Source organism: Phocoena phocoena, chromosome 2, assembly GCF_963924675.1.
Source record: "Phocoena phocoena chromosome 2, mPhoPho1.1, whole genome shotgun sequence".
Taxonomy (NCBI): Eukaryota; Metazoa; Chordata; class Mammalia; order Artiodactyla; family Phocoenidae; genus Phocoena; species Phocoena phocoena.
The window spans coordinates 141,897,246-141,923,153 of record NC_089220.1 but is presented as its reverse complement, the minus strand read 5'-3'; the positions used below and the strand labels follow the sequence as shown (position 1 = coordinate 141,923,153).

At 38.7% G+C, this 25,908-nt stretch overlaps 1 protein-coding gene and 1 pseudogene across 1 annotated transcript in view; one reads left to right on the top strand and one right to left on the bottom strand.

Moving 5' to 3' along the window:
* The window catches only part of ADAMTSL3 (ADAMTS like 3), a 368,709-nt gene that overhangs the window by 164,152 nt on the left and 178,649 nt on the right, over positions 1 to 25,908 (bottom strand). The window contains 2 exon segments of the mRNA XM_065871391.1: positions 8,848 to 9,005; positions 15,058 to 15,132. Coding sequence (XP_065727463.1) covers positions 8,848 to 9,005; positions 15,058 to 15,132 — 233 coding nt within the window.
* LOC136143838 (transmembrane emp24 domain-containing protein 2 pseudogene) lies at positions 18,340 to 19,120 on the top strand (annotated as a pseudogene).

Here is a 25,908-nt window from a genome sequence, read left to right as displayed (position 1 = left end):
TTTAAAAAGAACTAAACAAAGGGATGAATATACCATATTTATGGATTGGAAGACTTGATATTGGAAAGTCAATTTTCTCCAATTTGACCTACAAATTCAATGCAATTCCAATCAAAATCAGCAGAATTTTACAAAAATTTAGAAGCATATTTCAAAATTGATATGGAAATGGAAGGAGTCAAGAATATCAAAGATAATCTTCAAGAACAAAGCTGAAGTACTTACACTACCAGATATCAAGACTTATTTTAATGCTACAGTAATTAAGTCACAATGGTATTGGTGCAAATAGGTCAATGAAACAGAACAGAGTGCAGAAATAGACCCACACATATATAGTTTGGGATTTAAGAGAAATGGGGAAGGCATTGTCTTTTCACCTAATGGTTTTGGGTCAATTGCATAGCCATGGGGAAAAGATATTGATTATACTTCACAACATATACAAGTATCAATTCTAGTTGGATCATAGCTCTTAGTATGAAAGGTAGAACAGTAAGATTTCCAGACGAAAACATACAAGAATATTTTTGTCCTAAATAAGGCAAAGATTTTTTAGCCAGGATACAAATAGCTTACACATAAAATTTAAAATTAACAACCTACACCACAACAAAATTAAGAACTTCTGTATGGGGAAACTGATAGCCCTAAATACATTTAATGGAGAACAAAAATTGAAAATAAAATGAATTAAGAATTTAGCTCTAGAAGCTAAAAACACAATACCAAAATAAAACCATGTAAAGATAAAGGAAACAAAAATTAAAATTTACAAAATAGAATTTTTTTAATGAACTCTGAGAGTTACCAAGCCTCGAATCTAGCTCTTAAATGTCTCACAGACAAATCTTTGGATGGTTTGAACAAAACAAAAATTAGACAAGGAGCCAATGAACAAGTTTAGGAATGAAAGAGACATAGGTACTGTTGAGTTTGCTGTTGTTGTTTTGTTTGTTTTTAGTGATAAAGGAATGCTATGATTACTTTTGAAAAGTTAACTTCGAAAAATTAGATGAATTGGACACTTTTCAAGAAAATAATAAATTGCAAGACTGACTCAGAAATAGAACCCTAAATATATCAATAAACCTAAGAGATACTGAAATGGTTTTCTAAGTCTTGTTCATTACCACCAAAAAGAAATAGAATAAAGGAAGGAAGGAAGGACGGGAAGGAGGGAGGAAAGGAGGGAGGGAGAGAGGAAATGAGGGAGGGAGGCAGGGAGGGAGGGAAAGAAAAGGCATTAAGCCCCAATGTTTTACAGAAAGAAATAATCCTTATTGTTGCAGATGCATTTACTTGCTTACCAATATCCATTTCCCTTTCCCTTTCTGCCAGAGGCTTAATTTTGCTCCAAAGTTCCTTCCCCCCACAGGTGTCTCAGATAACTCTCTTTGCAACTTTCAAATATACAATATTGTTAACTTTAGTCACTGTACTATATATTACATCCCCAGAACTTACTTATCTTGTAACTGTAAATCTGTACCTTTTGACTCCCTTCACCCATTTCACCTGCCTCACCCTCTTCCTGCCTCTGGCAACCATCAATCTGTTCTCTGTACCTGTGAGTTCCGATTATTTTTGGATTCCACATATAAGTGAAATCATACAGTATTTGTCCTTCTCTGACTTATTTCACTTAGCATAATTCCCTCATAGGTCCATCCATGTTGCTGCAAATGGTAGAATTTCCTTCTTTTTATGGCTGAATGATATTCCTGTGTGTGTGTGTGTGTGTGTGTGTGTGTGTGTAAATGTACATATAAGAAAATTGTATATATATATATATCACATCTTCTTTAACCATTCATCCACTGATGGACACTGAGGCTGTTTCCATGTTTTGGCTATTGTAAATAACGTTGCAATGAACATGGGGATGCAGATATCGTTTTGTCACAGTGATTTTGTTTCCTTCAGATACATTCCCAGAAGTAGAATTACTAGATCATATGGTAACTCTATTTTTAATTTTTTAAGGAACTTCCATACTGTTCTTCATAGTGGCTGCACCAATTTACATCCCCACCAATAGTGCACAGAGGTCTGTTTTTCCCATATTCTCACTAACACTTGTCTTCTCTTGTCTTTTTGATAATAGCCAAGCTAACAGGTGTGAGGTGATATAGCTCATTGTGGTTTTGATTTGCATTTCCCTAATGATTAGTGATGTCTGGCACATTTTCATGTACTTGCTGGCCGTTTGTATGTCTTCTTTGGAAAACTGTCTATTCAGGTCCTCTGTCCTTCTTTTTTTTTTTTTGGTAATAACACAATCCGAAAAAAGAATCAATCAATCCATATATTTTCCTCAAGCTACACCCTACTCGTCGCTTAAACTTATAATACTGATGAAACTTCATTCAATTCTAGTTCTCCACATTGTCATTTTAAAAGACAAGCAATTGTTTAGAGGTCTATTAATATTATAATGTCTTTAAATGTCATTAAAACATGATGCAGTATTATCATTCTTCCTTGGAAAAAGTACATGTTACTACCACGGAGAATTTTAATCCAAACTCCAGGAAGGAGTCATACTTGGGTATTTGTTCTTCAATTCCAAGAACACTGGCATTATATCGTATGATTTTAGAGAGCAAAATAGGCAAAAAGGGACATAAAGGATTCTTTCTTCAAAGTAAATAAAAACTACAAATTAAATAATAATGCCCCTTCCTCCAATCCTAAAAACTTTAGAAAAATGAAGTTATTAAATCTGCAGGGAACTTTTTCTTCCCCGAGATTTTGTTTTTGCTTTTGTGTTTTGTGACCGGGCAGTAGAGTCACAACAAGTGCTCGTACTCTATGAAGACGATCGCAAAGATGCAGCTTCTTTCCTTGTAACTGCTCTGATCTTCTTCACAAGCCCCCTCCTGACTAGGGAGGGAGGGGAAAACAGCTTAAATAGAGTTCAATCCTAGGAGGTCAGTCTGGTTCACCCATTTAAAGAGTTCTCTTTAGGTACCGCTGTTTCCAGTGGGGAAGCATCCAGGCTTTCTGCTGTGCCCTCATCCAGACCAATCTCCTCTATGGTGGTCTTTGATGTAGGACCTCACAGAGGTGGGAAAGGAAAGAGGCCTTGGATCCATGCCTGGAGGTCCTCATCCTGTCCTTGGGCCCACAGCTGTGTCCCTTGTCCCTCTGGCCACTGGGAGGCCCACAGGGAGCCTCAGTGCCTGTGAACTCAGCTGTGTTCTTCCCCAGCCAGGGCGGGTGGGCTCCTCTGTTGCCCTGCCCAGTCCACATTACTCTTGTGCTCAGTTTCTTGGTGGTGTGGCTGGGACTCCTCCCCAGTCCCTGGCCTGGCTCACAGCCCCTTACCAAGGAGACCAGATGCTTTATTGTCCAAGCCAGGACGTTTCTGAGGATGAAAGGAGGAGCTTCTAAGAATTAAGTCGGGGCTGCAGGTGGAAACTGGGTCTTTTCTGACCAAACTAGGATGTCAGGTCACTCTACATTTACCCCTCCGCTGCAGGATCATTTTGCCCCCACCACGTCAAGGCTGGCCAGCCAAGAGTACATGGAATTTTCTAGATACCTTCCATGCCACACAGGAGCTGAGGGAGACTCCGGGGAGCTGAACTCAGACGCAACCTGTGACTAAACATTTCACGGCACTCATGCCAATTCCATTCCAAGGTAGCTTCCCCCAGTGGTGGATGGAGATGGCCACCCTAGGAGGCGTTCTCCTCTTGGGTTCTAAATGAAAAGTGAAGCAAATCTCCTCCTCTGCCTTTAGCTTTGAAACCTACTTAATATGCTTCCCTGCTCTGCAGAGTGACTGCTGTCATGATCCACGTCTCATTGGCTTGCTTTCTCCATCCTGTCCCGTTTTCTTCTTTTACCCACGACGACCTGAGGCAGAGGAAGCCGACTCTCCACATCCTGGCTGGGGTCTCCCTACAATAGATGCTCCCCCTGAGTGTAGGGCGCTGAGGACACTAAGCCCACAGCTCAGCCTTACTGAGGGTAGAGGCATTCTCTATATTGCAGAAGAAACACTTTGATTTAGTCCCCAACCTTGGTCCTTGAAATGTTATGGGAACTAAATCAATTTACAGAAGGCTTATCTCCTTCCATAAGCCTGACGTTCAAGACAAAACTAAACTAAAGAAAAAGAAGAAAATCCTACCTTAATAATCAAAAGTTGAACAGGAATGCTCTTTGCAGTCCTGCTAACAACAGCCCAATCATTAACCACTACTTTCAAACCCCCAGGGTGAATAGGTCCACTGACAAGGGAGATGGTCAAGTACAGAATGGCAGAAAAGGGAAATTAACAAATGTAAATTACATTAACATTTACAAGGTATACTACTCCTGTTTGGTTAGGAAAATGATTTTATAACAATGGTAAGAAAATGAATTCAAACTCAACTGCCTTACTTGGCCACTTCTAAATAATTTCCAAAATTTATGGAATAGATTTTTCTGTAAAACTTTTTTTTCATATTTGTGTATATATTACACCAATAATTTAGCTGTGAATTACGGTAACTACTAGAACAGTATCTGAACTGCTTTAACCAAGAAATTTCCCTCAACAGACCACATTACAGTAACTATCATGTAATATTTCAACAGTTTCTACCTTTGTGATTCATGGCAAATGCTTAAAATGAGGTGGAATTCTGATTGGGAGGCATGATGAAACAGGTAAATTTTCTTTTCTGTTAGACACTGTTATGGGCTGAATTGGATCCATCCCCAAAACATATGTTTAAGTCCTAACTCACAGAACCTCAGAATATGATCTTATCTGGAAATAGGGTCTTTGCAGATCTAGTCAAGTTAAGATGAGGTCATTAAAGTGGGTCCAACCCAGTATGACTGGCATGCTTATGTAAAGGGGAAATTTGGGCTCAGAGGTGGACATGCACAGAGGGAAGGTAGTGTGAAGACAAAGGGAGAAAACCTGAGGATCCAAGAGGCTAGGAAACAAATTGTCCCTCACAGCCCTTACAAGGAACCAGACCTGCCCTCACCTTAATTTTAGAGTTCTAGCCTCTAACACTGTGAGACATAAACATCTGTTGTTTAAGCCAACCAGTTTATGGTGCTTTGTTACAGTAGCCTCAGGAAACTAATACATGCACAGACTCTAAAAACTGTCTTGCTGTGTTTTGAAGCACCTGTGAACATATGAATTTAGCCAGCGTCTGCATCACATTGCAAGGCTGAAATCTTCTCTTTTGAGAGAGGAAAACAGGCAGTTTCAAATCCTCTCGGCCCTGTTTAAGTTAGATATGCTATCATAACTCCCCAGAAAGAAAAGAAAGACTTTGTAGGTAGAAAATATACAAAATATCTGGAGCTGTGTTTGGAGGAAACCAGAGACAGAGGCTTGCCTAGCTGAAGACTAATGGGAAAAGAAATCAGAAAACATTTTCCTACAGAAACACAAAGTATCCAAATGGGAGAAAGAGGAAGACTTCAGACCACAAGGAAGAGAAACTTTTTTTTTCCTTGAAGATGGACATGTTTTTTAAAGAGGGGAAAAGCCACCAGCAATAATTAAAATACTTAACCACAGAAACAGCTGTCTTTCTCAAAGCCATTTAAGTTTATTTTACTAGATTATTCTCATAAGCATATACTTAAAATTGATATGCACAAGTATCTACTCACAGATATTCAGTAGATTCTCACTGAATGGATAGTGCCTCTTACAGTCCAATCAACAAAGCATACAGCATCAACCACTGGCTCAAGACTCTCTACCGCTCCCTGGTGGCAACATGCACATATTGCAGAAGCAAAATAATACCTCAGGGGCTCTCATGAAAAATACCCGTGACTCAGTAACAAGAGTCATCCATGAGAAACAGATCAGTCAGGAAAATAAGAACGTACAGAGAGAAACCCACTGGGAAGAAGAAAAAGTGCACTTTTCAAGAATGGTCCAATCATGAAAATATAGCTTCTGAAAAAGTAGAAAAAAGTTTTGTCTCATTGGTGCAGTGAGTTGCCAGATTTCAGAATCCACACAAAAACCACAAAAGACTCTAACATCCCATGGAAGACTTCATATTTTACTCTCTACGTCAGAATCTAGTCGTTTTCAACAGTCCATTTATTAAAAGTCCATGAAATGAGGTCTAATCTAGGAACGGTATAAAAGAGGGTGCCTTTATATCTCAGTGCACCCATGGCTGAGCAAATTTAGCACCCGGGGGCAGAGCTGGTTTTCACATTCTCTCTCAGGTTGAAGCCAGGTCTTCCTTTTTTTTAATTCAGCTGCTCTTGGTTGATTGGAATGGAAAGAGATACAGTGAAATACATGGCTGACCATCATCAGGGACCTAACACACACTTTTAACCTCCCACTCAAAGGACAGCAATCCCTTGACTGCATCCTGGGCCAAGCAGAGACGAATGGAAGCAGAGTTCCTTATCTTAGTAACAACACAGGCTGGGTAATACTACAGTGCTCTGAGGAAAAAAAAAAAAAGTAACTAATGGAAAAGGATATTTCCTAGAAACCCACAATATTTGGACAAGCTTATAAGGCAGGGAAAACCATCAGAGTCATTCTTGTTTCATCAGAGTGTCTCTGTGCCAATTTCTCTTCTACCACGCACATCACGTTCATGAAAGAAAATGGCTGTAGGCACAAAAATGAGTTCCTATTTATGCATGAGTCTGACAGCTGTGTGTAACACCCTCTTTGATAAATAAGTAAAAAAAAATATATATATATATATATATATTTTTTTTTTTTTTTTTTTAAAAGAAAACCTTTCCAGTCAAGGGAGATCAAAACCTTTACAGAAATTGAAGTTAAAGCCTGGAATTGTTTATTAAATCTGAGGAAACTAGAACTCCGAGACAGGAAAACAGAAGGCTGAGTACAAATTCAGACAGTGGCAACATGCTGCTAAAATGCATTCTATTAAGAGGTGAATATATAATTGGGGCAAGAAGGTGTAAAGTGATTTTTAATTACACAGGTGATATATGACTGTATTTTTTTAAGAACTATTTTAAGTATTAAAATATTATAAAGTAAAACTAAGTTCACTCCCCCAAAGCACCAATTCCCTCTAAAATAGCCATTGTCTCCTCAGTGTTTTCAGTTAGGAATGTATCCTCTCAAATTAAAAAAAAAATGTATACACACACATATACATACACGTGTGTGTGTACACACACACTTGTAGAAGTAAACAGTTTATGTGTATATGTGTTTTTATGCATGGGATCAATAAACAGTACATTTTCCATGCTAATAGTTTCACCAAACAATATCTTAAAATTTTAACCTTTGTGGCTATTTCTCCCATCCCATCACTGTACTAATGTCTCCTACTTGGTCAGATATCTCCAAATTGACTTGAGAAGAACACAGATCTTCTGAGTAGGAATGAGAAGAGAATTTTTAAAAAGGTTGTGTGTGTGTGTGTGTGTGTGTGTGTGTGTATGTTTTATCACCTGAGCATCAAATAGGAAAACCCTAAGAGAAGCAAACCAAGCCCAGAATTTGTGTATAACAATGGATGAGAGAGAACAGAAGGAAAGAGAGATGACAGTTGGCTTCCCCAAGAGCCTTTCACAAAGCTACTGTCAAAGAATTACATTGGGTTGACACTTCAAGGGTCTGACACAGAAGTCATTTCAATGTCTAGGAATGGCAAGTCATGTCCAGGAATGGCAACTTAAATGTCTACGAACGGCAACTGACACTTACACCTTCAATGTCAGGAACACATCAGGGCCTGGTGTGGACCCTGGCAAATGAGGACGTGTGCCCTAATGAAAAGGCTGCTGTTACCCAGCTGCAGTCAATTATCGCTATGGCAACATGCAAGCTAGTTGTCAGATCTTCCCATTTTTAAAAAGACGCAGGTAAAAATACTTGTATATTAAAATCTCTTGATTTTTTTCAAGGTTGACTATTTAAAACCCAAAGATTCAAAACAACAACTCCACCCAGACCGACCCTTGGCTGGTCACACCGTAGGCAAACAGGACGTCAGTTTGCAACTCTCATCTAATTCCAAAGGTATTTCTCTGCTGGCACAACCGATGTCTCAATGAAACACTCTTTGACAAATTAATGTGGAACACAGATAGTTCTTTTGAAGGCACTGGGTCTTTTCACAGGTAAAGAAATCCCTGGCAATTAGAGCTCTTTTCTTTCTTCCCTTTCCATCCTGAAGTTTCCAAAAAGGGATAGGACAAAACCATCCACTGAAATGCCCTTTTTTGCACATCTTAGGTATTTATAGTTTTATCAGAAGAATTTCAGATTGTGTCACCTTGGAAATATATTGGCCACTACATTTCATATCCTCTGAGTGAAGGAAGATGCCCCCAATGTACCCAAGAGAGGAAACACAGAGTCGTGGTTACAAGGGAAGAATAATGCTTGTGAGGGGATCTCGTGACAGGTGTCCGGACAAGGGCTCATTATGAGACATTGCTGAGGAAACAGGAAAGGGGGTTACGGAAGGGGGCCTCTGTCTTCTCTGCTCCCCTTTGCAAGGACAGCAATAGCACAGTCGTGGTTTAAGACACGGAGCATTTAACCACTGACCATTTTCACTGAAATCCATCTGGAGGTTTAAAACTGAACACAGCAACTAGAGGTTATACATGCAAAAACAATCATTCCCCTATAAAAGTGAAGCTTGTTTCTTAACTACTGGGGTTGGGGAACAGAGAGAACTTTAGAGAGATGAACAGTTTTTAAGAACTGACTGTCAAGGTGAAAATATTAATGACACATGCCCTGTATAAAAACAGTCACTGGCTGCCTACTAAACAAACGTGTTCTTTTTAAAATTCAAGATGTGCGGGGCCCCAGATGCATGACATTTATGAAGAGGCTCATCCTACCTTGAAGATGAAATCAGCCATCAGAGGTCCTGGAATCTTAAAGGCTTGCCTCTCGGAGCCCCTCTGAAATTCAACTGTTGTGTTTTCTACAACAAAGGCTCCAGGGCTGTTAAAGCTGTGCTCTCCTTTGCTTCCTTGAAGTGTTTTTGATTCAATGACTAAAATTTTAAAATAAAGTTTCAATGAGAGAATATCTTTAAAGTATTTTATTCCAAAAGATATTTTACTACAAGTAATAGCATCTGATATCAACACAATATCAATACATCCACTCAGTTTACAAACATTGATTCAAATTGGTAGAATAAATATATAAGCTTCTTAGTTATCTATAAAAAGAAGCAAACAGGAGTGCTAGGTCCAGTTAGGCCTACCCAACTCTTTGGAGTCATTTCTATAATAAGGGGAAGAAGAAAACATCTCTTTCTTTATATTTTTTCATGATGTAGCTATTACTTAAAATAAAGCGATGTTACTCGTTTTCTCACCCATTCAGATAGTAAGCCTAGACTTTTATTTAGACAAAACCACAATAAATTCTAAATTTGCTTAAATTTTTTTTTATTTTGAAGTAATTGTAGATTCACAGGAAGTTGCAAGAACAGTAAAGAGGTTGTGTGTACCTTTCATCCAGTTTTACCCAATGGAATGGTTACATCTTACCCACCTATAATACAATATCAAAACCAAGAAATGGACATTGGTACAATGTGTGCATAGAGTCCTATGCTCTTTTGTCACACGTGACCACAACCAAAATACAGAACTATTCCATCACCACAAAGATCTCTCTCATGTGTCACCTCTTTACTCACATTAGCTTTTAAATGAACAGTAGTTGCTTTTAGATCTCTTACAGAACAATGCCGACGGTTTAACTAAAATAACACTTCTACCTTATTTCAGTGATTTCTTTCTTTCCCTTCTCTCTTTTTCTTTTCTTTCAGTTTGTAAATGTCACCATTCTTAGTGGACCTGGTCCACCTGCATTTCTGGCTCCAGATCTATTCCTAACCCACTGCCTTGGGTTTTCATTGCCTCATTTCTAAAATGAGGAGTCAGAGCGGACAATCTCCCAGGTCCTCTGCTCCTCAGAAACACTTGACTCACTGGTATTCAATGGTTCTTTAACCATCTCAAACAAAGGACACAACAGAACCAGAACTCCATTCCGTCTCAAACTTAAAAAGCTGATAAAAACACAACAAAATGATCCGGATTTTATGAGGCTGCAATCCACATGTGCTGTGCTTCGGTGGTGTTCCTTTGCCAATTTCTCTCTGCCACCGGAGCAGCTGCAGGAATTCAAGCGCCCTGGGCAGATTGCATAACAGGCATTAGGAGACATCCCTGATTATCCCTGACAGGCAGGCTGGGAACTTTTCTGGGAAAATTCAAAGGCTGGACATAAGCTCCTTGATCTGCAGGAGTCATTAGCAGTCAAAGAATAATGCTGGGTCCTCTCAGGCACACAAAACCCCTACCACTTTGGCCCTGATCTCCATGACCGCAGTAGATTTCTGGAAAGTGTGAGATTAAATTCACTTCCTAGTTCCAATAAAGATATAAAACAGAGTGTTAGAAAGTGAACTGTCAGTAAAAATGAGATGCAAACTGGAGATGGTAGGAGGGATCCATCCTGGATAAATTAGCCCTCTAAAAGTAAAGGAGGAAAAATCACGAGCATTCGGGTAATATCAAAACACAACACGAAGCTGGACAAAATCCATCCACGCAAAGAAGAAGGCGTGCAAAACACTGCTTCTAGACCGAGATTTAGCCTGAAGTGACTTGATTAAATTCAAATAGAGTGCAATGGATTCGATGGCTGTGACTGTTTTACCACTGCAACGTTCTGGATCAAAGCTTTCCAAGTTTCATCCGGCTGCAGAGCTATGGCAGGGGGTGTCAGAATCTGGAAATGCCATCTGGGGGGAAGGGAAGACCAGTGTGACATCCATCTTTTAAGCCTGTTAGTTTGGTTTTGATGTTTTGTTTTCTGATGTTGAGTCTATTCTATTACTTCAAAGGTGTCCAAGATCTTTAGTGGCAAGGATGTGAGAACACAGGAGCAAAACCAGTTTTCAAGTGCATATGAATTACCCAAACCACCCTTCTCCGATTCTCATAAAATATCTTTATATCAATTATTTCAAAAGGCTTCCCACTCTCTGGGTCCCAAACCCTGGCTGCATACATAGGAGGTCAAAAGCAGGTGCTCTGACCTCAACTGTGTAACTTGAGTCAGAAGTGGGTGGTCAATAAAGACAAGGGAAGTGATTTGATGAAGCCACCTTTTTATGGTTTATGGACGCAAACGATTCTGATAGTTTGGATTAACAAAACCCCTGTGATGAATTCACAGTGAAGTGGAGGTCGGTGTTGCTCTTTAAAAGTTGTCATTTTTATCAGTGGTAAACTTGCTTCTCCTTAGTGCCTGTGCCTCTTAAACTGGCAGAAAAGGAGTTTTTGAAAATCAACAATTCAGATGATGTGTTGACTTATGGATACGTTTTTAAAGTTTTTATTAGTGTCTAGCACCCCATGTGTGTACTGCAGCCCCGTATTGTGATGTGCAAGTCACAGCTCATGAGAGCTGCACATACAGCCCTTCAATTCTCAGAGCTTCCACAGACCCTCTGCCGTTTCTACAGCAAGACAGACAGTGCTGAGTGGAGACCCCAGGAAATCTATAAACAGCAGAGGCTAAGAGCCTCCTTTCCTGCTACCCACTGCTGCCTTTTTTCTCCTCTTCAGGCTTAAAATGATGGAGGTGGCAAGGAGCCAAGGAAGAGATGATCTGTATCCTCAAACAGATAAAAGAGAAACATTGTATGATATCGCTTATACGCGGAATCTAAAAAAGAAATGATACAAACAAGCTTTGGCATTTATTAGCTGGCTCAACAAAGAAACATATTGGAAATCCCCTCATCTTTGTTGCTTAATCTGAAAAATGAAGTTAGTGTTGTTGTGAGAATAAATAAAATCACATACAAAGAAAAACAGGAGCAGAAATCAAGACCCTCTTAAATCCCCAAACCTTTACAACTCAAGTTTACCATGGTACCTTTAAATATTTTGATCCACACTTGTTATTTTTAAAAGAAATGACTAGAAAAATGATGAATGCTGCTAACTGCTTCTAGTTGAAGGGCTTGCCCTGACAAGTATCCGTCCAGGCTTCTTTCGAAAGAGACAGGGTCATGCTAATCATCCCAAGAGGTCTCCTTAAATTCTAAGAAGGCCACAAAAGTATTGTTAGGTAAACATGTAATGAGCATTTAGCACAGCTGACTTGCTTATAAATACATCAAGCTTATGCTTCGAGCTGTATATTAGAGTGTATGTATACTTTACTCAGTATTCATTTCCTTTGATTAGTCATTATGTTCAGGGTTCATGTTTATATTAATACATCTCTACATATGGTCGTCAGACCGCACTTAGAGGACCAAAAAAATCCCAATTCTTACAATTGATAATGGAGGTTTTCAGTTTATGGCATCTTGGCTTCTTGAGTTTATTGCTAGTCAAAACACATTTAATGCTGAAGTTTTGCTACAATAAAATCTCTTTTGCAGGAACCCTCTTATTGTTTCCATTTTTGAAATTTTAGGGAAATCTGGAGCTGTGTGCTTGATATAATGCTGAAGCCAAGCTTGGGAAAGGACTAGAAATTCAGTATTTAAACACCTCTAGGCGATATGCAAGATGGACATTCTGTAATTAAATTCCATTCCACAGCAAAGAGACTAAGTACGCTACTGGGTGTTCTCAGTTCTTAACGATGCAGCCTTTTGGAGGGTGCATATATGGATCTTAAAAAGAACGATTTATTACTGCAAAGTGAGCTTAATTTCAGGAATATATCTTTGAATAAAAAATTAAGAAAACACTTGTATAAATCAAGAAAATAAAGCCGCTTCTATATTTAGGTGTTCAGAAATGGTAACTAAATCCTTTGTAAATGAAGCCAGTTCATTCTATTCACTGGCAGAGAAGGGTGACTTTCAGAAACACTTCTAGAGCCAATTTTGAGATTGTTCAGAAGGAGATATAATCCAAGCAACAGATCTGTCACCTTTGGAGAAATGGGAATATATTTGAGCTCTGTTCTTGGAACCATGCCAGTCTTGAGTATAAAGTTATGTTTAATATGCCAGAACACATTTGTATGTAAATGAATATTCTACCTCAAAGTATTCATCTTTACCTAACCTGTTTACTGTGTACTTATTCTGTTTTTAGAGCTTATAAAACTCTTTTTAGAGCTGAATGTTAAAGAACTGTCTGTAGTATCACGAGAAGATCAGGCCCAGTCACTGCAATTTTTAAAATTTTTTTTAAATATCTTTTTGATATGCCATAAAATTCACCCATTTAAAATGTAGTTTCATGGCTTCAGCATATTCACAGAATTGGGAAACCATCATCACAATCTAAGTCTAGAACTTTTTTGCCACCCCCCCCCCAAAGAAACCCCATATCCGTTAACAACCCCAGACCCGCCACCAACCCAACTCACCCCAGCCCTAGGCAACCACCAATCTACTTTCTGTCTCCTTAGATTTGCTTTACTCTGGACACTTTATATAAAGACAATCATAAAATATGTGGTCTTTTGTGACTGGCTTCTTTCACTTAGCATAATGTTTTCAAGGATCATGTCTATTGTAGCATGTGTCAGTACTTCATTCTTTGTTAGAGCCAAATAATATTCCACACATGCCCATTTTATTTATCCATTCATCAGTTAATGGACACCTGGGCTGTTTTTACGTTATGGCTATTATGAATTATGCTGCTATGAATGTTCAGCACTTCACAGTTTTGAATCCAGAACGCTCTTTTCCAATGTGATCACTCAAATGATTCACAAAATTGGGATCTAAATGATTTTCACCTGTTCTCAAACATCAAGTTTGCATTTACAAGGATGAAGATCTACTCTCATCAAGAGCTGTGGGCCTTAAGCCATTTTAAAAAGAAGCCTAAAAAATGTTTTGATGCTTCATTGTAGAGAAAGCCTTGAGTGAACTGACCATTACATGGCTATAAACACTTCAATATTTTAGTTAAATACATCGGTCACGTTCTTTTAGTCATAATTCATATAATAAAGTAAGGGTTGAAAAAGACTTTCCAATAATTGTTCACCTCATTGTCCTAAAGATATTCTCTTGCTTCCCTAATTTAGGTCATAATTTACTAAAGAATTTCTTTCTTTTTCCAAGATTTTAATCTATACCCTTGGTGACCTTAAACATTTTGATATAAACTTTTCTCAAAGGACATTTCTGGTTAGACTATCGGTACTGCAGCCACAATATACAAACACATATAACACACATGGACAAACACATTTAAAAGCTACCCAAAATGCTTGTGTCTCTGAGAAACTTTTATGATTTGAAAAATCGAAGATGGTGGCTCAAAAAAAAAATGGCAAAAACGATGTCACATTTTAATCCGTTAGACCTTGATTTGTGTGGCTTTAAAACAGTTACAAATAGTGTTTCGTACTTTTTACAGAAAGATAGAGCTGAACACAGTAAGCTTCTTCAAGGCCAGGGGCTCAGTCTTGACAAAAACTCATTTTCCTGGGAAAAAGACAAAGAAAGCCCTGCCTATGGCGACAGGAAACCTTGGGAGAGAAGCAAACTTTGGTATTTCTAGTTCCTTTGGGTCCTAAGAGACCAGAAAAGCTAAGACAGAAAGATGCCATGTGACTTTGGCCAAAGAAACAATACAATTTCAATCCTTTATTGTTTCAGACTCTTAGTATTCTGGGAAACCAGTGTTTACTTTCAGTGCCCCCTAGACCTGAGGTTGTGATATGCTGGCAACGGAGCACGTACTTGTCAGCTATATTCACTGATACAGCTCTGTGTTTTAAATTTCGTTTTGTTATTTTTTATCCCAAACTGCTAAGATCTCCAGAAGACTCTAGACTCCTAGTTTACTCTCCACATAAAAAATAGCTTATTTCACATATAACTTGATTTCCTCTCCCATGAGGAGATTAATTTCCCACTAGGGCATGAGAACTAAAAAATTCAGGGTCATAGATCATTCCCTAGTGATAGAGACTATTTCAGACCGGTAGAAGTTCATCTACCTACCTGTTAACACAAAGAAATATATATATGTTTTTGGCTAAATAAATCTTCAGGAAAGAAAAACATGTTAAGATTAAATTCTACTTACAGAGATGTGCAGGTCCTTTCACTGTAATTCTCACACTTCGACTTCCCAAAGGAACAGCAATTACATTTTCTTCCCCTAAGAAAGAACACAAGACAAATGTAATGAAACTTGTGCACTAAAGGGCCATCCAAATAAGCAACTCAAAACTGGGAGCATCTGTCAAGTGTTCTTAACTATATTTCATTTCCATCTTCTGTCAAGAAATCTGTGGAAAGCAGCTACTGTGTATAAGGAATATTAATACTAATCACATAATTTCATTTAAATACATTTTTAAAAAACATTCAAGAAAAGTTTAAATAAATGCACTGGTCTAACTGAGTGAGTCCACAAACGAGGGCCCTCAGGTCATACCCATTCATCTGAGGCTGCTTTTGCCCTACAAAGGCAGAGGTGAGTATTTGCAACAAAGACAATACGGCTCACAAAGCCTAATATATTTACTATCTGGTCCTGCACCGAAAAATTTCCATAATGCCTGGCCTAGATAATTACCTAGTGGAAATCCTGGTCCCTGTCGACTTTTCCTTCATGCCGTTACACATTTTGAAATTAATTTTCATTGGCACATAATAATCTAAGGGCATATGAAATTCTATCCCCCAGTCCCCGATTTGATCATTAAGTGTATTATTAAATGATATTAGTACAGTATCAACAATATGAATTACTTCAAGCAGATGTTGTGTTTTGTTTGTTTAACTTACAGAGAACCATTTGTTTTGAGAGCCTCTGGGGTGAAACTGTTGGATCAAAGGATGTCACTATGTTTGTTGACTTGTTCATAAGTTTTATTAAATAAAAATACCTATTTATTACTGAAAATTAGAAAATGCAAAAAAGCATACCAGACAAAATGAAACTATTTCCAGAGATCATCACTTCTAACAATTTGAGAAATATCCTTTCTGGATTTTCTGTTTGTTTTTATCATACATACATTTAAAAAAAGCACAATGAACACTACTTAAATATCCACCATTTGGGGAGGTGTTAAATAAATAGTATATCCATACTAAGGAATATGCTACAACTGATAAAAGTAATGATAAGAAGCCACTTTTTTTTTTTTTTTTTTTGCGGTACGCGGGCCTCTCACTATCATGGCCTCTCCCCTTGCAGAGCACAGGCTCCGGATGCGCAGGCTCAGCAGCCATGGCTCACGGGCCCAGCCGCTCCGCGGCATGTGGAATCCTCCCGGACCGGGGCACGAACCCATGTTCCCTACATCAGCAGGTGGACTCTCAACAACTGCGCCACCCGGGAAGCCCAAGAATCCACATTTTTTTTAAACATCTTTATTGGAGTATAATTCCTTTACAATGGTGTGTTAGTTTCTGCTTTATAACAGAGTGAATCAGCTATACATATACATATATCCCCATATCTCCTCCCTCTTGCATCTCGCTCCCATCCTCCCTATGCCACCCCCTAGGTGGTCGCAAAGTACAGAGCTGATCTCCCTGTGCTATGCGGCTACTTCCCACTAGCTACCTATTTTACATTTGGTAGTATATATATGTCCATGCCACCCTCTCACTTCATCTCAGCTTACCCTTTCCCCTCCCCATGTCCTCAAGTCCATTCTCTACATCTGCGTCTTTATTCCCGTCTTGCCCCTAGGTTCTTGAGAACCTTTTTTTTTTTTTTAGATTCCATATATATGTGCTAGCATACAGTATTTTTCTCTTTCTGACTTACTTCACTCTGTATGACAGACTCTAGGTCCATCCACCTCACTACATATAACTCAATTTTGTTTCTTTTTATGGCTGAGTAATATTCCATTATATATATGTGCCACATCTTCTTTATCCATTCATCTGTCGATGGACACTTAGGTTGCTTCCATGTCCTGGCTATTGTAAACAGAGCTGCAGTGAACATTGTGGTTGCATGACTCTTTTTGAATTATGGCTTTCTCAGGGTATATGCCCAGTAGTGGGATTGCTGGGTCATGTGGTAATTCTATTTTTAGTTTTTTAAGGAACGTCCATACTGTTCTCCATAGTGGCTGTATCAATTTACATTCCTACCAACAGTGCACGAGGGTTCCCTTTGCCCCACACCAGCTCCAGCATTTATTGTTTGTAGATTTTTTTGGTGATGGCCATTCTGACTGGTAGAAGCCACATTACTTGATGTGGAAAGACTGCCAACATATATATTGATTAATGAAAAAAGAAAGTTAAAAAACAATTATATGGATAATGATTTCTTGAATATGAGTTCAAAAGCATAGGCAACAAATGAAAAAAATAAATAAATTGGACTACATCAAAATTAAACTTTTGCATACCAAAGGGTACTATCAATACAGTGAAAAGGCAACACATGGAATGGGAGAAAATATTTGTATATCAGATATGTTCTGGTTAATATCCAGAACATATAAAGAATTCCTACAGGGCTTCCCTGGTGGCACAGTGGTTGAGAGTACGCCTGCTGATGCAGGGGACACGGGTTCGTGCCCCAGTCTGGGAAGATCCCACATGCCGCGGAGCGGCTGGGCCCGTGAGTCATGGCCGCTGAGCCTGCGCGTCCGGAGCCCGTGCTGCGCAACGGGAGAGGCCACAACAGTGAGAGGCCCGCGTACCGCAAAAAAAAAAAAAAAAAAATTCCTACAACTCAAAAACAATGACAACAAAAAGGAACCCAATTTAAAAGTGGGCAAAGGACTCGAATCGACTTTTTTTTCCAAAGAGGATATACAAATGCCAATAAGCACATAAAAATATGCTCAACATCACTAATCATTAGGGAAATGCAAATCAAAACCACAAGGAGATACCACTTCACACTCATTAGGCTGGCCATTATTTTAAAAATAAGATAAAATAACAAGTATTGGTCAGGATGTGAAGAAATTGGAACCCTTGTGAACAGCTGACGGAAATACAAAATAATGGTTCAACCATGGTGGAAAAGAGTTCCTCAAAATATTAAATATAAAAGTACTATATGATTCAGCAATTCCACTTCTGGGTATACCCAAAAGAACTGAAAGCAGGGAGTCAGATATTTGTACACCCATATTCACAGCAGCTCTATTCACAACAGCCAAAGGTGGAAGCAACCCAAGTGTCCATCCACAGATGAGTGGAAATCACGCGGTAAATATACACAAGGGAATATTATTCAGCCTTAAAAAGGCAATTCTGACACATGCTATGTAACGTAGATGAACCACAAAGACATTATGCTAAGTCAGTCACAAAAGGATAAATACTGTATGATTCCATTTATATGAGGTATGTCAAGTTCACAGAGACAGAAAGTAGAATGGATTTTGCCAGGGGATGGGGTAAGACAGATTATCACAATCTATCTCCAGAACTTTTTTCATTTTGCAAAACTGAAAGCCTGAGCCCACTAAACAATACGTCTTGGAGGTGGCGGCAGCGACGGCGGCTCTGGAGGCCGCAGTCCCGGTCCTGGCTTCGGCCCCAGCCCCACCGTGGTGACGCTCGCTGAGCTGCAGGTGCTCCGGGCCGCCCTCCTGGCCACAGCCTCGGGCTACTCCATCAGCATCGATGCGCATGCCGAGGAGTGCTTCTTCGAGCGGGTCACCTCGGGGACCAAGATGGGCCTCATCTTCCAGGTGGCTGAGGGCGGCTTCCTGGACGTTGACGTTGAGATTACAGGGCCTGATAATAAAGGAATTTATAAAGGAGACTGGGAGTCCAGTGGGAAATACACATTTGCTGCTCACATGGATGGAACATATAAGCTTTGTTTTAGCAGTAGGATGTCCGCCATGACTCCAAAGATAGTGATGCTCACCGTTGATATTGGGGAGGCCCCCAAACAACAAGACATGGAAAGAGAAGCTCACCAGAACAAGCTAGAAGAAATGATTAATGAGCTCGCAGTGGCGATGACAGCTGTAAAGCATGAACAGGAATACATGGAAGTTCGGGAGAGAGTACACAGAGCAGTCAATGACAGCACAAACAGCAGAGTGGTCCTTTGGTCCTTCTTGGAAGCTCTTGTTCTAGTTGCCATGACACTGGGACGGATCTACTACCTGAAGAGATTTTTTGAAGTCCGGAGGGTTGTTTAAAAAGCCTTTTGCTGATGATCCCAAACTCATAATTCACTGTTTACCAAACGTCTTGGTCATAATAATGTCATTAGTTTCTATGTTTTTATTTTCTAAACTGTACATTCACAGCTTCCGTTTCTTTGTGATTAACAGATATTGGGGGAAAACACTTTTTTAGGAAAGTTATAGTGAAATTTGACATGTGATTGGCATGATTTCATATGTGAATTCTTCCTCCATCATACAGGTCCTTCCAGAACTCAAACACTGTAAGTGGAATATAGGTGCATAGTCCTTATGATATCTTCTTTACTTTTGTTTTCATCATAAAACGCAGCTTGTTCAGGATAGGACTTTACTGATAGCACTTTACTAAAATGACTGCATTCTTGGGATCCCTTATCCTGCAGTTCAAGTCATTAAAGATTCACTTTGTTCAGTCCTTATGAGAAGCAATAATCTGAACCCTGACATTTTTTGTCCAGCCTAATGGCAGAGCTCTGTGACTAGAGGATGCTACCAGGTTGGTACTTTTATACTTTGTCTATCTTGTTTTTGCTTTAAAGATAAGACTTAAACCAACAACCTTTTTCCCCTTTAAAGTTTTACTTTGAATCTTAGCACTCAATCGCCTCCACTTAAAATTGCTGACACAAGCAGCTAATAACCATTTTTCGGTTTCTGCCTAACCTTGTAAGAAGTGTCTATTAAAGCCAATTCTCTGGGTGTTGCAGTGAATGGTGGTTCTTTTTCTTTCTACGCTGGCTCATCCACTTTCTCTACTCTTGGCATGGAGGAGGTATGCATTCACATAATTGGAAAAATCTGGATTTCTGATGCCAAAGGGTTAAAAGCCTCTTGGATTTCTTTGCCACTATTTTATTTTTGATCACTGGCAGTTTGGTCACTGTTTAATTAGTGCACTGAACATTACTGTCAGTACTAGGGTGTTCGTTTCTGTTTTTCTTGGGTCTTTCTTTTTTGGCACATGTGAATTTTGTTTTGTATAAAACGAAATGACTTTCTCTTGGCCTCTGATGATGGGTTTAAAATTAAAGGAGCATCTAGTTTTGGTGTGGGGATGATCCAGGATTATGTTGTGACTGATGTATATTAGCTACTTGTACATTATTTTTGGATCTTTGCAAGGGGAAAACTACAAGTAACGAGTTTTATAAAATTAATTTAAATTTGTTACAGGTTTTCATGTTCAGGATAAACAATTTTTCAACCTTGGGTGAAAATACTTGCAACAGTTTAAGGTGACTGTGTTTTATTTACCCTAGGACAACTGTTGCATGCCAATTTGTGTGCATGTGTGTGTGAAAGCACTTCAAAATTGAGTTAAAAGATGTAAATTTAAAATGGGTTGTGTATCTAATCTGCCCCAGGTCCAGTAAATAAACAATACTTTAAAAAAAAAAAAGTCTCCATTCTCTTTCACCAAACCATTGACAGTGGTTACCTCTGAGGAAAGAAAAGAGTTCTGGGAGTGCGTGAAGAGAAACATCGTTCTACACATTTTGAGTTTTCTATAATGAAATGTACTGATAAGTTACTTTTAAAATACCATTTAAAAAAGCTAAAAACACTATTCACAAAAGAAAAAGAGAGAAAGAAGAAAATAAAGAACCAGGGCCCAAATGTTTTGCTGGTTGAGTTTGCAAACCCTTAAAGCAAACAAGTAAGTTGCAGATATAGGAAGAATGAAAGTTTCCCAGTAGTGATACACAGCTAAAATAACTCAGATACCCAAATCAGACACAGAGATCACATAAATCAATATGTGAACTAAATCTGAATTATGACTGTGGATGTAAAAATAATAATAACACAAGTAAATTCCAGAACTCTATCATAAGAATGATACATCATGACTAAATAGAGCATATTATAAAAATGAATGATTGAGTCAACATTAGGAAAATTATTAATATAATTGATTATATGAACAGATCAAATGAGTTAAACATTATGATCATTTTAATGAATATAAAAAGGTAGCTAACACTAATAAGAACCTGCTATATAAAAAATAAATAAAATTCTAAAATTAAAAAGAAAAAAGTAGCTAACAAAATTCAGCATGCATTACAATGATTCCTTTCAAAGCCAGAGATAGCAAAAAACACCCTCAATTTAATAAAGAATCAGAAGCCATGAGCAGACTTAATGGTGAAACATTAGAATTATTTCCACCATAGTCAGGAACAAAACAAAGATTATCATCATCATTTTTTTCCCCACATTCTTATCCTTGTCAATGTAATTAGAAAATAAATAACTTAGAGGAATATATATTGGAAATAAAATTTTAAAACCTTATTTGTAAATGATATAACTACTTTAAAATTCAAGAAGAAAATAACTACTGTAGACCAATATCCCTAATGAATATACTATAGATGCAACAAGTGTCAATAAAATACTGGCAAACCAAATTCAGCAGCTCTTTAAAATGATCATGATCAAGTGAGCTTTACCCCTGGGGTGCAAGGATGGTTCGACATATACAAATCAACAAATATGATACATCACATTAATAGAATAAAAGAAAAAAATCATATTATCATCTCATTAGACACAGAGAAAGCATTTGACAAAATTCAATCATGATTAAAAACTCTCAACAAATTAGTCATAGAAGGAACGTATCTCAAAATAACAAGGGCATATATGTTATATATGACAAACCCACAGCTAACATCATACTCAATGTGTTTTTTATGTTTTTTTCTGTATTTTCCAAATTTTATACAATTAAAAAATGCGCTGATTTTTTTCTATAATGTTATTTTTTTAATTATTCAGGAAATTTTCCAGGGGCTTCAGATTTTAAGATGGCATCTACAATAACAGAGGGTGACAAGGATCTCCAAGTAGAGTCAGAATGACTACAATTCTTAGTAAGCTGAGGCTGACCAAAATGCTAAGGACAGTAACCAAACACATGTTCTTCACTGTGTCATTATTTAAGGTAGAAGAGTCAATAATATTATGTTGACGAATAACATAGAGTACAGACAACTTTTTAACTTTTTATTTGCTTCTGACTTCTGTCAAGAAATACCTCTATTTAAAAATGATAAAAATAAAGAAACCATAAAATAAATTTAAATAGGCCCATAGATGTGAAGTCTTCATTTTTCTCTCTTCTGTACTTTCAAAGTTCTCTGTAATGAAAAGGGCCTGGAAGCAATGATCCCCCAGGAATAATAAGTATTGCCTATATCTTGGGCTCTAAATACCATTCCCCACTGAAAAGAACCAAGGCTCCATGAAAATACAGGCAATTCTAGGTCTGGAGAAGGAAAAAAATTCAAAGAGAGCCTAAAACACCTTGTTGTTTTAGAATGCAAGGCAGTGCTTAAAATCCAACGGAATTATGTCAAAAGGAGTCACCTTGAACTGCCCCCATTGGCCACATTTTGGACTATATGAGGCCCCAAATGAATACTGTCTATATAATATTATAAAACATTGAATAAATAAAAATCCCTGAATACAGAGTGAGAAATGAAATAAATGACTGGGGAGCTTCTTTACAGAAGAATGTCTGCAAGTAAATGTAGAGGTAATGATAGAATTAGAAAATTACCATTTGCAACCAAACCCCAGTGTAAGTACTATTTCAAGCCAGGAGCAACAATAGATGCTAAACCTATCATGTGAGAAATTGTTGCAAAACAGAATATTTAACACCTTAAGATAACACCCTGCAGGTTTCTTACAAGGAAACATGGATCTACGTAACAGAGTGATCTGTATGTCCCCACCTTAGACAAGTGATCAAACATAGCATTACTAATATTGGGAAGGCTGACATCACACAGATGTTCAATCCAGTTCTAATCAAGCCCTGGACCTCGCGGCTCAGTTTATAGGAAATACTTGAGGGAGATCAACAAATTAAATGGCAATCAGACAAACACAGAATATGGGAAATGCTATAAGACAACTGGGATGAACGCTTTAAAAAGTCAATATTATGAAAAAATAAATGGTCTAAATAAAAGAGACATCTATGTAACAAAAATTGTTTTGAAAATAATAAATTAGAAAGCTTTCTTGAGCTGAAGGAATCCTGTTTGGGTAGATCAACTGGGCTAAGCGCTCTCTTAGAAAATCTTTGTGAACTAGGCTATAGTGTCTTTGAGAAGCATTTATCCTGTGTAAGTGTATGCATGTATGTGTGTGTGTGTGTATGTGAGTGTGTGTGTGTTCCAACTACCATCCATTGACAATTATACACTTAAGTAAAACCTCTTAGACTAGAACCCCTGGCACTTTATTTTAGCCAGATGGTTCAAACTCGGGGGAAATGTGTGTAAAGAGCAATGAACCCCCAGTCGCCTACAGTACTAACTTGTGGGGAAATGCACATTGCAGGGCAGCTGGGCAAGGCTAAGTTGGAGCAACCTATAAGAGTCCCCACGTAAGGCTTTAATGTCATTAGGACATCCCTGGTGGTCCAGTGGTTAAGACTCTGCGCTTCCAATGCAGGGGGAGCGGGTTCAGTCCCTGGTTGGGAAACTAACATCCCACATGCTGCGGTGTAGCAAAAAAAAAAAAAAAAAAAAAAAAAGAAGCAGGGAAAGGATTCAACGTCCTTAGATTATGGAAAAGTAATCTATGCTGTACAGTTTTAAATGCCTTCTCCTCCTAAACCGCAATTCCCTTCTGTTTCTGTAACTCTCCTACAGAACAGTTTGATACATCTGACGTCCCTGTGGTACTTTTACAGGGCAGTGCCTCCCAGGATCACCTGGAGAACTTGTTAAAACACAGATTCCTGCTCCTCCCACAGAAATCCTGACCCAGAAGTTTAGGGTGGGGCCCAAGAAGCAGCCTCCATACGATGCTGCTACAGAGCATCTGTGAGCTATGTTTCCAACAGCGCTCACCCAGGGTGAGGGAAAACTCCAGGTCCAGGAAGCAGGGATGGCTCTGTAGTCACAAACTTTTCAGCATTTCTTTACTGTTCTGCAGGAAATGGCACAATTCTAGGTCCGACCAGAAATAAAGTGAGAACCCTTGTGAGGTAGAAAATTTTAAGGAGGGAGGGGCCAGCTGTACCAAATGTTCTACCAATGAGGGCTTAAAGTGCTGACGGATGAAGCAGTAAAAAGCTTGTTAATGGACTTTGTAAAGGCAGTTTCAACTGGGTAGTAAGCACAGGAGGCTGTGGTTTGAGGAATAAATGATGGCAAAAAAGTAGAAACAGGAAATGTAAACAGTTTTTCCAAAACTTGTCAATAAAGGTAGGTGAAAGATTAGGGTGGTAGCTGGAGATATGGAGTTTAAAAGATGGGGCTTCCCTGGTGGTGCAGTGGTTGAGAGTCCGCCTGACGATGCAGGGGACGCGAGTTCGTGCCCCGGTCTGGGAGGATCCCACATGCCGCGGAGCACCTGGGCCCGTGAGCCATGGCCACTGGGCCTGCGTGTCCAGAACCTGTGCTCCGCAACGGGAGAGGCCACAGCAGTGAGAGGCCCGCGTACCGCAAAAAAAAAAAAAAGATGTATATATATATATACACACACATACTAATATACGTATACATATATTATGTATACATATATACACACACATATTTTGTAAATTATATTTCTATTTAAGATGGAAGACATCTGGTCACATTTAACCCTGATGGGAAAAGGAGACAAGAGAGGATAAAGAAGAGAGAGGGGATGATGGGTGGGATGAGATCCCTGAGGAAGTAGAGGGGGCTGGAATCCAGGACACAGATGGAGGGATTAATTAGCCTTGGAAAGGAAGACAGACACTTGTGACTCTGTGATGGGAGGGAGCAAAGAATGGATGGGTGCAGCTGCAGGGCGAGGTCTCTTCTGATGGTTTCTATTTTATTGAGGTTGTTTTTTTTTTTTACAATCTTCTCTGGAGTTTAGCATAGAATCAGTTTTTGTAAATGGTCCATAAGTGCTTGAAAAGACATTACATTCCGTCAAAATTCAATGCTCAATAATACCTGTTAATGTAACATTACTAATTCTGCTGTGCGGCTCCTACTGACTGAAGTGTGTTCAAGTCTTTCATAGCAGTTTTATTTGCTTCAATTTCTTCTTACAGACCCATAGGGCTTTGTTTTCTTTATACATTTTGATGTAATGGTATTCACAAATTTTTAAGACTGTTTTTTGATTACTGGTGGATATGAAATACTCCTCTTTTATTTTTTTTTTTTTTGGCCTGAGATTCTACTAGTTCTGATATAAATACTGCTATCATGCTTTCCTTGTCTCCCCTGTTACAATGGGACACTTTTAAGCCCCAGACAAATGGCCTCCAGGTTAATTCCCCCTCAGTCTGGAGCTAGACCCAGATCTCATAGGAGCAAGCTGCTTCTCGTGCTTCAGGACAGGTTAAGCATAGACCACTTAAAACCTCCTCTCACAAGTCTGCATATGAGGCCACCAATCAGGTCTGATTCTGAGGCTGCTTTAAAATATTATACTTTCTAATGGTGTAGAATCCAATGGTTGAGAACATACCAGATGGAGGAAGGCTTCTTCTCTACCCCATCCTACGATGTTCATAACAGCAAGTCCACATCTGGGAACACCCAGATTTAGTGGTGGTGCTGGGAACTGGTTCCTGGGGAACACTTTCATTATTTGGAACTATTTCAAAATTTTTTCATTGAAATTTGGGGTAAGAGATCCTTGATACTGCTACGCACTGTGCCATCTTCCAGGGCTTCTTCTCATCACAATTTTAATGTCATTTGCATTATTTTTACTCTACAAACTACTGGGAGAGGCAATATGGAATGGTGGTTAAGATCACA